The sequence below is a fragment of the Onychostoma macrolepis genome, chromosome 03 (genome assembly GCF_012432095.1).
Source record: "Onychostoma macrolepis isolate SWU-2019 chromosome 03, ASM1243209v1, whole genome shotgun sequence".
NCBI classification, from domain to species: Eukaryota; Metazoa; Chordata; class Actinopteri; order Cypriniformes; family Cyprinidae; genus Onychostoma; species Onychostoma macrolepis.
The window spans coordinates 44,157,616-44,176,392 of NC_081157.1; the positions used below are offsets into that span (position 1 = coordinate 44,157,616).

General features: G+C 40.0%; 1 protein-coding gene across 6 annotated transcripts in view; it reads left to right on the plus strand.

Annotated features, from left to right (window-relative positions):
• The first annotated feature begins 45 nt into the window (after positions 1-45).
• LOC131537982 (uncharacterized) overlaps positions 46-18,777 on the plus strand; it is a 34,151-nt gene continuing 15,419 nt past the window's right edge. For 5 of the 6 annotated variants that reach the window (XM_058771746.1, XM_058771747.1, XM_058771748.1 and 2 more), the window contains exons 1-8: positions 46-417; positions 8,297-8,641; positions 8,726-9,082; positions 9,325-9,426; positions 10,401-10,487; positions 11,142-11,234; positions 11,440-11,514; positions 11,793-11,906. In XM_058771746.1, coding sequence (XP_058627729.1) covers positions 366-417; positions 8,297-8,641; positions 8,726-9,082; positions 9,325-9,426; positions 10,401-10,487; positions 11,142-11,234; positions 11,440-11,514; positions 11,793-11,906 — 1,225 coding nt within the window. In that variant the 5' untranslated portion in view covers positions 46-365. The remainder of the gene's footprint in view (positions 418-8,296; positions 8,642-8,725; positions 9,083-9,324; positions 9,427-10,400; positions 10,488-11,141; positions 11,235-11,439; positions 11,515-11,792; positions 11,907-18,777) is intronic. The other variant, XM_058771750.1, reaches the window with a different exon arrangement.

Sequence of the window (18,777 nt, forward strand, 5' to 3'; positions counted from 1 at the left end):
TCCACTGCAGCAGCCTCTGTCTAGGATTAGTATTTGCGATACTTTAAATCTAGTAGAAAAAACGTTTTGTTTAATTTCGCATACTAAGATGCCTAACTATTTGGATGTCAGTGATGATGATTGCTGATGGTTAATGGTCGCTGATATTAATATCCATTTATCCGTCCGATTTCCTTATCCGCTTTTACTTGGTTTTATTCCCAGCCCTTGCGACAGCAAGCGGAAAACGAACAGTCAAAGGAAGTGGTTCTGAGCGGCATTCCACTGCAGCAGCTTCTAGAATCAACTGATAGGCATATTTCCGATGCGTTAGACATAGCTAGTAAAAATAAAAAATCGTTTTCTTACATTTTTTTTATGTGAAGATGCAGTTACCGAACTGCGTTTCGACGTTAATACTGCTGATGATCGCTGATGGTACGTATGTTTATTATATGATTTTTAAAATCCATTTACGAGAAAGACCTAGGCTAATATCACTTCTGTAGGACAGCTATAATTCGGGAGCGTCATAAACAATGTTGAATAAACATAAAGATCATCCCCCAAAATCTGTTAGGGGGAAGCGATTTATTTAGGCAGTCACAAAAACAAGACAAGATAGGAGTAAATGATGGCTGTAATGTGATCGTTATCCCGCTACATAGCCTGTGTAAGAATAACTGATCTATTAGATCAGTGGTAAGAATCTTGCAGGCCAAAAGCGAAGTCCAGCGGTCTGGTTGAAAGTATTCTTAGATATATGGCTTCCTGATGTACCTGCTCAGAACACCATAGCATACAGACATTAACTTGTCTGTATGTTGTCAATATTGATTGTCTAATACCAATGGCATCAAAAAGTGTGACTTACAGGTAGTTATGACCTACCTAAATATAGGCAACTTGTAATTGAAAAAACAAAATTATTCAGATTGTTTTAATATTCAAATCTTTAATTTACTATGTATTTATACATACAAGTATTTAGCTCAGAGTAATAAATTATCTGCCCTGGAGAGGTCTGTGCTCCTGTCAGAAGTGCACATAGGCTATCTGTAGCACATATGGGTTCAGACAGCAAGCCTCAGCCTGGGAGAGACACTGGCAGACACTGCACATCAAGTGTGGGGGTCACATTCTCCACTAAGGCCCGGTATGCATCCAACTCCCTGCAGCACTAACTTTCCTCAGCTGTGACCATGGCCTCGTATTTACCACACAAACACTTAATGAAGCACAAACGTGTTTATCTCTCTCTCTCTCTCTCTCTCTCTCCTGCGGTGATGAGATACCGCTATATCACATAACGTTAGTGTCGGATATTAACACACGTGACATGCCTGATCAACACTTATTAGTTTCTGTTGCTGGTGAGTATCAATACTCATAGATGACCAATACTAGCTTTGCTATTGCCTGATTACATATCGTTAGCTAACGTGTGTATATCTGTAAGCTAACACTGGTCTCTCACCAAGACACCTGTCCTGTTCTCTTCACACATCAACTCAATCTGTCTCCTCTGACCGTTGTTCTGTCTAATCCTGGCCTGTCCCTGCTCTCTTGGCTACATAGCAGGCTCATAATTTTATCTGTGGTCCATCATACGAGTGTAAATAAACATTTAAAATTTCCTCAGCGTCCGAACTGTCATTGCGATCCATTGTTTTCCTATGGTTTAAATGAACCGCTCTCCCTCTCGTTACGTCACTTCCGGTTTTGGCGGTTTTCAGATGCGGAAGTAAAATTCTCTCACAAAAATGACTCCAGAAGCCTTAATAGCGTGTTTTAAAGTATACTTTAAAGAAAATCTAGTTCCTACATTATTTTTCTATACATCGACTCACTGGAGTCTCTAACCTGGAATATGCCCTTTAATTTATCAGACAGTCTCAATTGTAGTCTAGCTCCGTGTTTAATCTGACTCCAATTTCAAATGATCATTAAATTTAGACCATAGGCCTATTTCTAATTAAAAACTGATCACAAATATCGATTATGCAGGGTAGACTGAGTACATTTGAGACATGTGTACAGTTAAAACACCTTAAATAACTTGCATACACAAGAACCCCGAGCCGTGAGTTTTGCTCCATACTTGTGTTTTAGTGTTCTCTTTGATCGTGGGAAATTTGAAATGTGTGCCTCTTTCCACTCCGAAGATATCGGCAAAAGGTTGGGGTTTTTTTTCAAGGTGAGATTTTCATTTCACCATGTCCCTTCTACAATGAATAGCTTATTACTCTTTTATGATTGTTAAACTTAACATATATCATTGCAAACGTTACTCTGTGCTCTAAAAATAGACACATTTCATGACATTGTGCCAAGGTCTTTTCATAAGCTGGAGAAACGTGCGAGCATGTCAGTGGGGTACGGTTGAGACACAGTGTATCAGCTGTACCTGGATTGGTCTCCTATTGCTTCACATGATGTTTAGTTGTATGTGTTATTATAAAAGTCACATTTACACATATGCTACGCAAATTCTGTTAAAAAAATGATATTTGTAATATTTCAACTGTCTATTATTAATGGACATATTTTCTAACATGAATGTTAAAAGGATTACATGGCATTTTAAGAAATATACAAGGTGGTAAAGTGGGTACAGTTGAGACACCCTTTATAGGTTGCTATGTACTGTATACAGTAACAGTTCAATCATAGAAAATAAAATGCATACAGAGGCTGTGTGTGTTTGTGTACTTGTTTTACCTACGTTATGGGGACCGAATGTCCCCACAAGTATAATACCAGTAAATTCACTTTATGGGAATATTTTTTAGGTCCCCATGATGAAACAAGCTTATAAATCGTACAGAATGATTGAAAATGTAAAAATGCAGAAAGTGTCGAATAATGCGTAGGTTTAGGGGTAGGGTTATAGAATATACAGGTATATATATAGTCAGCGGCCATATCACCCTGCAGCCCAAGACTGGTTGCCCACTGAAGCTAAGCAGGGTTGAGCCTGGTCAGTACCTGGATGGGAGACCTGGGAAAACTAGGTTGCTGTTGGAAGAGGTGTTAGTGAGGCCAGCAGGGGGCGCTCACCCTGTAGTCTGTGTGGGTCCTAACGCCCCAGTGTAGTGACAGGTACACTATACTGTAAAAAGCACCGTCCTTCGGATGAGACGTTAAACCGAGGTCCTGACTCTCTGTGGTCATTAAAAATCCTTCGATGTCCTTCGAAAAAGAGTAGGGGTGTAACCCTAGCATCCTGGCCAAACTTCCCCATTGGCCTCTGACCGTCATGGCCTCCTAATCATCCCCATACACTGATTGGCTTCATCACTCTGTCTCCTCTCCACCAGTAAGCTGGTATGTGGTGGGCGTTCTGGCGCAACATGGCTGCCATCGCATCATCCAGGTGGATGCTGCACACTGGTGGTGGTTGAGGAGACCCCCCCCTCTATGCAGGGCCGGGTTATCCATAGACGGGATTGGGCGAGTGCCCTGGGGCACCAGCCAATAAGGGGGCACCAAGTGATTAAGAAAATAACTAGACCTTTAAAATATTTTTAATGTTTTGTATATATTATTTTGCTGGAAGAGTTGCAGATGCATAGAAAATAAACAGTTAATGATCCAATGTATACAGAGAGAATATAAAATATATGCATGCATATAGAACTGCGATTGGGTCAGGCCACAGTGTAATTGCGCCTCCCCAGTCAGAGTCGAGCCCGCCAATTTATAATATTCAATTCATAATGGATAGGCAGCATCAGCGTAGCAGTTGGGCTAAATGTAAATTAAAAATGAGAAAATATCAGGGCACATAGCCAGGGCTCTACAATGCGACTGAAAAGTACTGCGTGCAACTATCAAAACATACCCGATCAGCATTTGTGTTTGCGCTCAGGGAGCTTCAAAGATTTCTACTTGCGTGTTCGCGCAGCGTGAGTAATGTGTCGCAGACATTAATTTCTTGAATGCAATGTTAATCAGAATCCACTCACTGCTCAAAATACTTTTGTTCATTGCTGAGTTATGCAAGCTCACAAATCCTCTCGTTATAACAAACAAAGTGTAGACAGGGTGTAAATAAGAGATTCGTTGTGCAGTGTAGAGCGCTTCATTGATTATTATGGAGCTTTGTGAGATTGCGATGAACTATGATAGCTTTTAAAGATTATAGGGGAGTTTGCAAATGTGATATCAAATTAATACAACAGTTCAACAAACAATAAGTTATATAAAGTGATGTACATTGTATGAATTTAACAATATTTCCCGATTTTGCTCTATTTCGTAAAGGAAAATAGTTTCAAACAGTCACAGCTGAGCCGCTGCGCATCTCCATTCAAATACAGCGTTGTTTCGTTTATGAATGAACCTGCTTTTAAATGAATCTAGAGTCAGTGATTCAATTATCCATTCATAAAGACAGTGCCTGCGTCCCAATGTGCATACTATCCATCCTAAATTCTATGTGATAGTAGTCATTTTCAATACTATTTAGGGCAGATAGGGTGGATAGTATGCACATTGGGACGCAGGAGTCACTTGCTTCGTTTCTGAATGAATCAGCCGTTCAAACAAATCAGTTAAATGAATGATTCAGTGATAAAATCAGTGACTTGCTGCCACCTGCTGGCAGTTTTATTTTTAAAGTGTCATAGTTACTTAAATCATTTCAATCAAACAATAGTTCTATATTCAAAATTTTATATTTAAAACATTAATCTCACAACATTGTTATGAATTTAAAACATCCATCCCACCTCTGAGCCTTTGTAAATGTCTGTAAATTTACCTTCATGCCACTTTTGTGTTCTGTGCCACCTTTGTAGTGGAAACTGATTTTGTTAATATTGATTTATTTTGATTGGTAACTTATTCTTATTATTCTACCTGTTCTTATTCTATTTTTTTTATTAGACATTTTGGAAAAGCTTATAAATATGGACTTTTGAATTTGACATAATGACATACTTTTAATAAAATTAGAGAAAAAAAAATTGCATTGCAAAAAATACCAGAAAATGCCCCTGTAAATCACTTTAAGGAGTCAAATATCACCTTCTAATGGGAAAGCTAATTTTTGTTATTGATCAGAAGGTGCTCCTGAATTTTTGAGGGAGGGAGGGAGGGGGGGCACTTCAAATGTGCTCACCCTAGGGCACTACACTGTGTTAATCCGGGCCTGCCTCTATGTAAAGCGCTTTGAGTACCCAGAAAAGCGCTATATAAATGTAACAAATTATTATTATATATTGTTATTTTTACCGTTATGTTTACATTTGTACTGTTTGCCATATATTTTCTAGTGTAAAATATTTGTTCCTATTTTGTTTAACTGAATCTGAATTAAATAAAGCAAATTAATACATTTATTTTTAAACTGTAATTATTTAAAACTGTAATTTTGTAATTTATTAAATTTGCAATAAATGGTTAGCCAGCTTTAGAGCATTATGAATGGGTGTCTCAATACACAAAAATGCACCTTATGTTTATGAGCTAATTGTGGAAATTATAAACTACTTATAGCTATTATCAATTCATGATATTTTAGTACACAAGCAAAAGAAATCTGAAAAATAACTTCATTTCAGCATCTAGTTTTTGTGTAGTGATGAAAAAAGCTGAAAGTGTCTCTACTGTACTCAATCTACCCTATTAGATACTATGGTAATAATCAGGAATGTTTCTTGAGCAGCAAATCAGCATATTAGGATGATTTCTGAAGGATCATGTGACACAGAAGACTGGAGTAATGATGCTGCAAATTCAGCTTTACTATCACAGGAATAAATTACTTCTCTAAATATATTCAAATAAAACAGTTATGTTACATTCATTTCGTATATTAAGCTGAGACTTTCAAAAACATAAAAAAAAGTCATGCCAACCCCAAACGTAAGAAACAGTAGTGTATGTTTGAGATTTTACTTACTAGTCCTATGGTTTATGGCATCTTGGAGATGACAGGAGGTTCACTCCGACTCTGCTGGGGTGCAGCAGGCCCTGAACATTGAAGAATTTAGGAACAAAACAAGCAATTTGACACAGAGCCAACAATATTTAGTATGCAGTTCCAAGTTTATTAGAAGGAAACAAGCTAGAGCAGAGGTAAAATTCAGATAAAACAAAGAATAATATACAATAATATAATAACATATACATAATATACAACAATACTACTACTAATAATATAATCTTAAGATAAGTCTATCTCTAGTCTACCCTCAAAAACTGTAGCTGAGGCCTTGAATAGTTTAGTTTGTGATGTCTCCATGTCGAGAAGATTTTTTTTTTTTTCTCTGCTGTGAAAGCAAATCCACTTTACATGCATGTAAGGATCCACCCGCCGGCCCAAAAAGCAGAATCCAGCGGCCTGGTTGAAGGTTTAATTCGTATTCGGTCTTTTACTTGCGCTTCTGAGTTTATCAGGATTTAGTTTCAATTTTAGTGTAGCTCCGTGTTTAATCCAATTTCAAGTGAACATTAAATTTAGACTGTATTTCTAATCAAAGACTGATCACAACGATTGATTATGTATTAATTTAGATATTTAATTATTCTAGATTTTACATATATTCAACTATCCATTCACTGGGGACCTAATGTCTCTTTTGAGCCTAGCGTCGGCCAAAGGTGCTGGTCTCACGATTATAAACTCGCTAGTCTGATGTTAGTCAGAGGGTGTAGGTAGACTAATACCTAATTGTCCGCCGCCAACTGCTTGCTTATGACAATAAGTGTAAGTGTTTTCTTAGTCTTTTCTCATACAACTTCCTAGCACCAGTGATAGACAGAAATCAGAAGGCCTCCGATGACGTGCCTATTGCTCCTATAGCCTTCAGTTTGACCTATCCTGGACACAGATTTGCGATAACAAAAGCCTCCTCACAGTCTACTAGTCATAATGATTTCAGGAGAGTTCAGAATTAATCAAATATAACATTTTATTATCAGTCAGGTAAATATGTATCATGCCAATTACATAATGAAACAATTAGACGACAATTTAGAAAGGATAATGCAATTGTGAATCACATTGTAACCGTGTGGCAACCCTGCTCCTGTACATAGACTCTGTAGCTATATGGGGAATAGCCAAGTGTTCCACGCAGGAGACAAACAAATTTAACATAATCACACATGTAACAGTTATCCTAATTTAACACAAGACACATGATCTAAATGCATAGTATCTACAACCTTTTACCTAAGTATTTCAAAGAACACTTACAGCAAAGCAATCATGTGTTTTCAAGAATAAACTTAACTAGCCTATGTGCACATGTAGTAGCACAAACAACTATACAGTGTGTTCTATGGGCACAATGTGTTTAACACAATTACACTTTTGAATAAAAAAATGAAATGCATACCTGACAGCAGGGAGACACACAACAGCGAGAGTTCTGGTGCAAAGCTCCAGAGACTCTCACACACTGCATAGGGGTTTTCTGACTACAGAAATCTCATCATAGTGTTTTGTCGCTTCACTTATATAGGCTACCCAAACCAAAAACAAAGAAATCTTCAAATCAGTTGTAAAAACATAAAAAACCTTTTGGTTACGGTTCTCGTGACCCAGGGTCGCACCTGGCTGGAGACAAGAAAACATTCTCACAGACTCTGAGGCAGACACACCCCTCATCAACAGAACAGAATTATTCAAAAGTTTTCATAATATAAGTGACTACTGTGAAATTGAGACAATTTTACCAATCGCACAGAGACCTTTAGAATGGCACCAACCATGAAGGGAAAGAACATCAGATTCACAAGATAAATCAATGTGGTATATGGATATTCCTAAACCTTTTGAGGTAGAGGGGAAGAAGAGGGTCATAAATGAGATCTCTTCTCTAGATTAGAAGGGGTGATAACCAGAAAGGCATAAGTGACATTTCACCAATTTTACAGAAGAGCCAAAACTAAATTTTTACCATAGTTTGATCTGACTTTGTGTACTGATTGCAATTGTTTATAATAAAAATTTGTACACTCATGGATGACAGTACTTTTGCCAGTAGAAATAGCTCAAGAGCTTTCATTTGATATATATATCTCCATCTCACCTAAAATGTCACTTATGCCCTTCTGGTTCTCACACCTCGCTATTGCTTTATTGCATGGCATCTGTTTTGTGTGAGTTCCTGAATTTTGGATTCATGAGGAAATAATTTCACTCCTTTCATGCAATTCCAAAGGATGAGAATTTGAAGAGTCAACGGGCTCAAACTGGTACTGTTCTTATCACAGTGTATACAAGTGTGGTTGTTACTAACCACAACAAATGTTTGTTATTTAATAAACAATGATTGTTTAATCATGTTTATTCATTTTCCAGGGTTGATTGTGCATAGTCCTGCTGGTCCTCTGGTTGCTCCTCTGGGATCTTCAGTAGTTTTGCCCTGTTATGTTGATGAACCCTTACTAATGGAGGATCTGGAGGTGGAATGGAGAAGAACAGACTCAGAGACTCTGGTTCATCTGTATCAAGATGGTGAGAGTCGAGCAGAGTCCCAGCAGCAGGATTATCATGGTAGAGCTCATTTCTTTACTGATCAGATTCAACATGGAAACTTCTCCCTCCGTCTGGACAATCTGACAGCTGAAGATGAGGGACGATACACATGTAGAGTTTACAGTCAGCAGGATTCTGGAGAAACTGTGGTTCAAATAAAAGATGTTGGTGAGTTTGACCTAAAATGGATATTTAAATATTTTAATTGAACTTTATACTATTAAGTGACATTTAAACCATTAATTCTTTCAGTTCGTCTGATAGTATCAGGATCGAGTCGCTCCATATCTGCGTCTGTGGGTGAGGACGTCACTCTGAACTGCTCTGTAGACTCTCACATCACACCTGAACACATTGAAGAGGTTTCATGGAAGAAAACAGATGAAGATGAAGATATTCTGGTTCTGCTCTACCAAAACCACGAGTCTTTACCAGATTCATCAGATGAGCGATACAGAGACAGAGTTGAGTTCTTCACTGCTGAAATCCTCAAAGGAAACTTCTCTCTCAGACTGAAGAGTGTCAGAACTGAGGATAAAGGAGTTTACATGTGTCAAGTGTTTGCTGGAGGACTTTCAGCCAATGCAACTGTAGTACTGGAGAGACTGGGTGAGTCAATAGATAAATAAATAAATGCACAATCATTGTGACTGTACATTCAGTCCATTCAGAATCGCTGTCCCCCTCAAACACTTTACAGCCTAGGGCACTAAACAATCTGGTGTGTGGGGCAATAAAGAAGGAAAATCCATAATTCTAATAATAATGATAATAACACTTTAATTAATTAGATTAATAGTAATAATGAATTATTCTAATTTCATACAGTAACTGATGTCTGTGTTTCACAGGTTTCTCTGTTTCACACATAATGGTGTTGATTCTCTGTATTTCTGCATCTGGATCTGCACTCCTTCTCTGCTGTCTGATCTACTGCAGATCACATGATAGAGGTATAAATATTATGTTCTTTAGTCCATTTGAAACTTTTAGATTTATAGAAGATGGTGAAAATATTCTTAATGGCACAGACTGTGGAATTCTTTTGGGAAACTAGTGAAGCTTTAATCAGATGTTGCCAGACTTACATGAAACAGTCCACTTTTTCATCTTATTCCAGCTAGTAACTGCCCAGTTATACATGAAGAGAATGTCATATTGACATAAGTGAGAGTTTTTGATTCTTTTCCAGATCTAAAGGTTTTTAAAGACAACAGGAATTAGTAAAATGTGTGTAAAATTTGCACACATCCAGGACATTCAGTTACCCTTATTACTTCCTTGTTTCCTTGCTCTGCCATCCTTCATGAATTAGTATATATTTCACAACCTCTCTTCGGGGACGTCCTCATTTGTTAAACTGATTAAGTAAACTAAGTTATTTTCTTTCTTTTTAGTTTAAAAAAGTGCAGAAAGTGTTTTTTTTTTTTTTTTTTTTTGTGAGGTTAGGGTTAGGGTGTGGGTATTATCTTATAAAATGTATAACTCTATATGTAAATCTGTAAATAAAAAAAAACAATAGATGTCTATGTAATGTCCCCATTTACGTGTGAGTGTGTGTGTGTGTGTGTGTGTGTGTGTGTGGGGGGGGGGGTAATCTTGGGATCTATTTGGTACATATATTTGCTCCTTCTTTCCGTGTCATTCCTTTGAGTTTGTGTGTCAGTGTGTGTGTGTGTGTGCTACTTAGATGTAGGTAGCTGAACAACATGAGCTGTGCGTGTGTAAAAAAAAAAAAAAAAAAGTCTTTGTAACTAGATGTGCAGACTGGCATAGTGATGGGGGAAAAAAGAAGCATCTGAAGTATCTGATATTTAATTAATTACTACCACTACTACGAATATGAATATGTAAATTATTATCAAATATTTAATTCAGACTTTTTTTTATATATGACTAATCTTTTTTATTTATTTTTTTTCTCTAGATTCACTTCTCCATCTTCATGTCTGTCTAGTTTTGTGTCCAAATATTTTCATGTTTTTTGCTTTTGTTTTCTGGGGAGTTTCTGAAGGTGAGTGTTATAATAATCATACCAAATAAATCTCAAAATGAAGTGATACCTGCTTAATTACTAGAACAAGTGCAGTCTTGAGGCCGGAATAAACTACATGACTTGTAAATAGTGACAGAGGAAAACTGGCCATCATACACTGCACAACTGAGAATCACACACCAGGAGACTTTAAAGTTGTTCCGATCACAACAAACTCACGCAGAAACATGTGCCTTGTTGGTAGGAGATGCTAGACAAATGAAAACAATATGTGTTCTAAAATCAGCTGAAATTATCAAAAATGTTTGCTATACCTGGACTGGGTGGAATCAGAGTCTGAAGCTAAAAAATCTGAGTCTGTGACCATCATACACTATTTTCTGTGGAATCTGCCAACTCTAATCTGTAGACTGACTCTGATTTACGGCATCTAGCATCAATTTCTCCAGAGTGTAAATCTGCAGAAAACTGGGGCACAAATCATGTAGTGTATTCTAGGTTTTAAATTCAATTCAATTTCATTTATAAGTAAGGTCTGTTCTGTAAGGTCTGCTTCACAGCAGTGACTAAAGCAGATTGTTTCATTTCACAGCCTCATTTGAGTGTTTTGTCTTTTAATGATGACAATCACAATATTTTCTCATAACTGATATATATTTTTTCCCCCTCCAGGTTCTCTGAATGAGTTGATCTCTTGTTGTGCTCTTTATTTTCTGAGGCCTCTCATGTTGCTCTGGGCGGCTCCATACGTGCATGAGTTCACAGGTATGAGTCATTTGATCATTAGAGAAAATCAGAAAATCTAAATATCAAAAGTTCAGACTTCATTTGATCTTTGTGAGTGATTTACCAAAAGAAAGTGAATAAAACTTTAATTATATATCGTTTTAATGGCATTTGTGTTTCAGTGTTGATATTATGTGTGATATTGCAATAGTTTTTTTTTTGTTGTTGTTTGTTTGTTTTACAGGCAACATTAAAACATGGCTTCTAAAACACAGTTATATTGCAGAACACGTTGTCTTCTCAATTGTTGTTTATTTAGGTAAACAAATACAAATATCAATCATTACAGTCATAATCATAAACCCATTAAAAAAGCACAATAACAGATTATGAAAAATTGTTGTTGTCAGAATGTAAATGTAATTCTGAATATGTTTAGCAAATCTAAAACAATGACATGACATCAATCACAACAGAGACCACAACAGTTTACTGAAAGATGATTTACATAATGTTTTGTCATCATTCAGATCTGTATCTATAGTTTCATTATGCATCTATTTAATAGTAGTTTTTTAATCTTGTTCTTTCTTCCAGCTCTTTTCATAAGTGCTTGGGAAAAACTTGTAAATTCTGCTAAACTTGATATGGTTGTGACAATATTCCTGTTTATAGTAGTGTTTCTGTGCTGCCTCTGCAAAATCATTTACCGTACGTATTTTTGTTTGATTCATTCCCATAATAAGATATCAGTGACACTGAGTTAATAAGATGAAACTGTGTTTTTCATATTGTCTGATTACTCTGATATGAAAATCATTAATGAATGTTGTTATCATCAAAATGCATGAATGCACTAATATTTTATTTTAGGTACAAACATATTTTGTTGTTCAGATATGATATTTTAGAACAGTAGAATTAGTACATATTGATCATTAAACGGTATTTTTAAAGCTGCAGTATGTACAAATTTTGGTTAAATGAACAAAAATCAATTATTGAGCATGTACATCAAAATGTTGTTGAAAACAGACTCCTTGCCTTCCCCCTGTTTTTCAATAGTACGGTTATGATAATGATTTATAAATGTAGCGGTCGGGTCGGATTTCGTGGGGTATGTTCATTTGTCTTTGAGTGGCTACGTCACATCCATAAATAACGAGAAGATGTGCTGGTTATGAATATTATTATTATTAAAGCACATGCGTGGGAGTGCTGTGGGAGTGTGTTCTGACAGCTTGTACCCATATAGCTAGGGCTGCCCCCTAATAGTCGACTAACCGTTAGTCAACCAGAAGAGGCTTGGTCGACCCAAATTTTTTTAGTCGCTTAGTCGCAGGAAAAAAAAAATCCACAGGATAAAATCGTTAACAGCTGATCTATGTGGTAACACATCGGGCAGGACGTCCAAACGCTTGCCCATCATTCGTCGACCTCAAATATGGCTTATTATCTGGAAGATGCAAGTATTAGCAACTTTACATGGCTGCTCAATCTAATGTTAACCTAGAGAAATGCACGCTGTTTAAGTGCGCATTTTTCATTCGGCGAAAGCAGGGCCGGCACCGCGAGGAACGCTGGTGAAAGCTCCCTCCTCAAAGAGAGCCCTCTGAGAGCAAGCATACGCAGTGACAAACGCTCACAAAGCTTGCAGTCAGCTCCCTCGAGAGCTGACTCTGCGTGCTCTGCTCTCAAGCAGACCACACACGGACTGTGTGTATCCCCAGCAGTGAAGAACACGCAGCCTGTAATGCGATCTGCTCTCGCCCTTCAAGTGCTAAGTTTTCTGCACTTTTGACATTGTGGAGCTTATTTCAAGTGATTGTGTAGGGGCAAACAACACAAAATAAGACTCACAACACAGATCGACAGACACACACACAGAGTAGTGGTTGCTGAATGACAAAAAGCTGACGCCGGTTCCACCGCACGTGCTTTATGCTTTCTGGCCGTTACGTCACCCACCCGTGATGTCTCACCCATCCATTGGACAGATTACACTTGTATTCAGAGCCGGTCACGCTGAAGGCATTCCCATAGCGTTTTCAGACGCAGCTCGAGTTCCTGAAGAGGAACCAGAGACAGCATTTTCTAGCTCGACAGGTAAAATATGTTGCGAACGTTACACCCAGTGTTAGCGTTGCCTAACATTGTTGACATAATTTATTTTAAGACAATTGTTTACAGAGAGTCAGAACCTGCAGTTGACTGCTCAAAAGACATTATTTATGGATATTCTTCTGCTTATTTGTTACGTTATGTGTTTTCTATTTAATGACATTGTTAGTGAAATTCACGCTGATCAGACGATTACCTGTAACCATGTACACCGTCATGACCATCATATTCATCAGCTCTAAAGAGCTGAGCCGAAGCTCAACTTACCCAAACAATGTTCCTCCGCGAGTAACGTCTTGGTTACATTATGCAACCCTCATTCCCTGAAGGAGGGAACAGAGATGTTCCCCTATCACCTCTGAACATTACAAGAAAATGGCAAATGACTATTGGTGAGTTGAATTGCATGCCAAGCCAATCCCCGTACATATGGGTATATAAGATGAGCCGAGAAAGGATCCTGGCATTCACTGCAGTTCAGTCTTGTGGCGTAAGGGACGTAACGTCTTCGTTCCCTCCTTCAGGGAACAAGGGTTACATAATGTAATGGAGATGTTCCCTTTCAGTCAGTCACATTCGTTGTTACGTTGACACTGACGTTAGGGGTCCCTATGGAAAGGACCACAACCAGAACTGTGTTACGAGAATTGGTGGCGCAAGTGCTGGCAAGCAAGTGTGCCAGGACATATGCACCTGCCTGTCATGAATCAGGTCCATGGACTTCCATTCACTCACCACCAGAGGTCACTCGCTCACCACACTGACTCTTGTACTACACTAACTGTTGCACGTCACCCAGGACTTCAATTCCCATCATCCATTGCACTGATGACTCACACACAGCTGATTGCACTGATCACACAGCTGATTCCCATTACACGCCTTACTTAAAGCATGGACTTCCTTTCACAGATCGCCGAGTATTGTTCTGCGTATAGCACTCCCCTAGTGTTAGCTGCCTTACCGAGCCATTCTGTGTTTCTGTTTAGTTCCAGTATTTTTCTGCATTTATTACTCTCCTAGTTTTAGCTGCGATACGGAACCCTCTTAGTTGTCTTAGTCTCGCCTTGTCTGTTTTCTCGTATTTTGATTCTTGCCCGTGTTTCCTGGATTAACCCTTTGTCTTTCCGTTTGAATTCTGTTTGCCCCTGCTTGGACTATTGCTCGTGTTCTCGGATTACCCCTCTTGTCTAAACCCATTGGATATTGTTCGCCGATCTACAAGTCACGCTTGCCTTAGGTCTACTCTTTGTCTTGCCTGTGTTATACCCGTTTGCCACTGTTTGAACCATGCCTATTATGACCACATCCCTGTCTAATAAAAGCTTGCACATGGATCCGTACGCCTCACGTCTCGTTGGTTCCGTTACAGAATACTCGGACCCACACAAGGATCCAGCAGCTCTTCAGAGGAACACTGGCCAGGTATGGACACAGCACGGATATTATTAGCTCTTAAACAAGGCCCGTGTTCGCTGGAGAACTATATTCAGAAATATTTAGTCATCGTGCACTACTCTGATTTACCGGACTGTTTGTTGATAGAGTTTTTTTGTGATGGCATTAATCAACCACAACGATCTGAGCTTAGACGCGAGGGTCCGCGTTCATCACTCGCTCAGTTTATGGATTATGCTTTGTTGACTGTTGGCTCTTTGTTTACTGTGGGTGTCGAGAACGACACCGCATCTATGACCGCACTCACAAAATGGCAGCGACAGCGGAGCCTGACCGCAAAATGGCAGACACAACAGCGCACCGTTATGTCACAGCTGTCAATCATGAGTCCAGTCAAGTCACAGTTGATCTTCATGAGCTAAATCAAGTCACAGTTGATCATCATGAGTTCAATCAAGTCACAGTTGATCTTCATGAATCAGGTCAAATTACAATTGATCATCGTGAGTCCAGCCAAGTCACAGTTGATCGTCACGAGTCAAGTCAAGTCACAGCTAATCTTCACGAGTCAAGTCATGTCTCAACTGATCGTCACGAGGCAAGTCACGTCTCCGCTGACCTTCCAGAGTCTCTTCACGTCACCGCTGACCATCCAGAACCACATCACGTTACAGCTGATCAGCCAGCCTTGTCACATCCTGTCTGCCACACCCAGATATTCAAGGTCGGTCCTTCAGAATCCTAGTCTGGTATCCAGTGTGAGGGATGCACCACTGGTATCCCCAAACCAGCTCACTTTAACCCTCCTGTTCCTGCTCTAATTCCCCTATACGAAGCGCTTCCTCCCATAGAGGCGGTGCTCGCTTCAGCTTCTTTTATGGTGGTGGCACCCAGCAATGTGCTCTCAGCCTGTCGTGTCATGGTCAAAGAGACTGTTACCACTGTAGAACCTCCAGAGGTGGCGGCAACCACTGCAGAACCTTCGGAGGTGTAAGTGGTATCCACTCACCAACTCTTTGTCTGTCCGGTCGCAGCCAGAAGGGCTGTCCCTGAACTCCCGTCCTGTCCTGTCATGGCTATGGAGGCCGTCTACAAATCCTCGTCCTGTCCTGTCGCAGCCAGAAGTGCTGTCCCTGAACTCTCGTCCTGTCCTGTCACGGCTATGGAGGCCGTCTACGAATCCTCGTCCTGTCCTGTCCTGTCGCAGCCAGAAGGGCTGTCCCTGAATGCTTGTCCTGTCCTGTCATGGCTATGGAGGCCGTCTGCAAATCCTCGTCCTGTCCCGTCACGGCTATGGAGGCCATCTATGAACTCCCTGGTTGTTCTGTCACGGCCACAGAGGCCGCTCTTGAACTTTTGCCCCGCTCCGAACCGGCCGAGGAGGCTATCTCTGAACTATCGCCCTGTTCTGAACTGGCCAAGGTAACTGATTGTGAACTGCCTGTCCGTCTCGTCTCTACTAGTGTGTCTGACTTCAAACTGTCTATCTTGCCTGTCACTACCATGGAAACTTTAAATGAACATTCTGTATGCCCTGTTAACTCTGTCATTGCCAAAGATACCCCTAGTGAACAGTCTGTCTATCCAGTTTCCGTCAACGAGCTTGATTCTGAGCTATACAGGTGCTGGTCATATAATTAGAATATCATCAAAAAGTTGATTTATTTCACTAATTCCATTCAAAAAGTGAAACTTGTATATTATATTCATTCATTACACACAGACTGATATATTTCAAATGTTTATTTCTTTTAATTTTGATGATTAGAGCTTACAGCTCATGAAAGTCAAAAATCAGTATCTCAGAATATTAGAATATTACGTAAGACCAATACAAAGAAAGGATTTTTAGAAATCTTGGCCAACTGAAAAGTATGAAAATGAAAAGTATGAGCATGTACAGCACTCAATACTTAGTTGGGGCTCCTTTTGCCTGAATTACTGCAGCAATGCGGCGTGGCATGGAGTCGATCAGTTTGTGGCACTGCTGAGGTGTTATGAGAGCCCAGGTTGCTCTGATAGTGGCCTTCAGCTCATCTGCATTGTTGGGTCTGATGTCTCTCATCTTCCTCTTGACAATACCCCATAGATTCTCTCTGGGGTTCAGGTCAGGTGAGTTTGCTGGCCAGTCAAGCACAGTAATACCATGGTCATTGAACCAGCTTTTGGTACCTTTGGCAGTGTGGGCAGGTCCCAAGTCCTGCTGGAAAATGAAATCAGCATCTCCATAAAGCTTGTCAACAGAAGGAAGCATGAAGTGCTCTAAAATTTCCTGGTAGATGGCTGCGTTGACTGTGGACATCAGAAAACACAGTGGACCAACACCAGCAGATGACATGGCAGCCCAAATCATCACAGACTGTGGAAACTTCACACTGGACTTCAAGCAACTTGGATTCTGTGCCTCTCCACTCTTCCTTCAGACTCTGGGACCTTGATTTCCAAATGAAATGTAAAATTTACTTTCATCTGAAAAGAGGACTTTGGACCACTGAGCAACAGTCCAGTTCTTTTTCTCCACAGCCCAGGTAAGACGCTTCTGACGTTGTCTCTGGTTCAGAAGTGGCTTGATAGCCCTTTTCCTGAAGACGTCTGAGCGTGGTGACTCTTGATGCACTGACTCCAGCTTCAGTTCTCTCCTTGTGAAGCTCTCACAAGTGTTTGAATCGGCTTTGCTTGACTGTATTCTCAAGCTTGCGGTCATCCCTGTTGCTTGTGCACCTTTTCCTAACCAAATTCTTCCTTCCAGTCAACTTTGCATTTAATATGCTTTGATACAGCACTCTGTGAACAGCCGGCCCTTTCAGTAATGACCCTCTGTGACTTACCCTCTTTGTGGAGGGTGTCAATGTTCGTCTTCTGGATCATTGCCAAGTCAGCAGTCTTCCCCATTATTGTGGTTTCAAAGAACAAGAGATACCCAGAATTTATACTGTAGGGATGGTCATTTATTCAAACTCAAATGTAAATATTCTAATATTTTGAGATACTGATTTTTGACTTTCATGAGCTGTAAGCTCTAATCATCAAAATTAAAAGAAATAAACATTTGAAATATATCAGTCTGTGTGTAATGAATGAATATAATATACAAGTTTCACTTTTTGAATGGAATTAGTGAAATAAATCAACTTTTTGATGATATTCTAATTATATGACCAGCACCTGTATGTCTGTCTGGTTTCAACTTATTAGTCTGAATGTGAATTGTCTACTTGTTTAATGTCACTTACTGAAATGTCTACCAATCCAGTTTCAGTCAATGCACCCGGTTTTGATCCGTCTGCCAGACCACTACCCTCAAGTGTGTTTTCTGAATTATCTGTATGTCCTGTTCCAGTCCATGAGTCTAATATCGAACTGTCTGTCTGTCAGGGAGGCCAATACTGAGTTTGTTGCCCTGTCTGTCACAACGCAGAAACCCCGCATTTGAACCCTTAAACCCGCCTGTTATGAGCCCAGAGACTATCAATGCTTCCCATGTCTTTCATGTTAACTCTGTCACTGACATAGATACTATTTATGAACTGTCATCACGTCCAGTTTCAGTCCATGAACCCGATTATGAACTGTCATTCTATCCAGTTTCAGTCAGCAAGCCTATTGATGAGTTTTTTGTGTTCCCTGCCACGGTCCCTGAGACCGTGAATGCACTGCCTGTGTTGTCTTCTGCTCCGCCGTGGTGGCCTTCTGCTTCGTCCACTCCGGTCTGGTGGTCCTCTGCTCCGCCCTGGTGGGCTCCTATCCCGTCTGCTCCGCCCTGGTGGGCTCCTGTCTCATCTGCTCCACCCTGGTGGGCTCCAGTCCTGTCTGCTCCAGCCTGGTGGGCTCTAGTCCCGTCTGCTCCGCCTTGGTGCTCTGCCGGCTTTGCCTCGGTTCCTGGTCTCTTCACTTCATCATGGACCTGGCCCTCCATCCCTCCCCCTGTTCCGCCTCCGCTCCACCGCTCTCCTGGATTGTTCTGAGTTTGGAGCGTCTGGAAGCCGCTCCTTGGGGGGGCTCTGTCACGAATCAGGTCCATGGACTTCCATTCACTCACCACCAGAGGTCACTCGCTCACCAC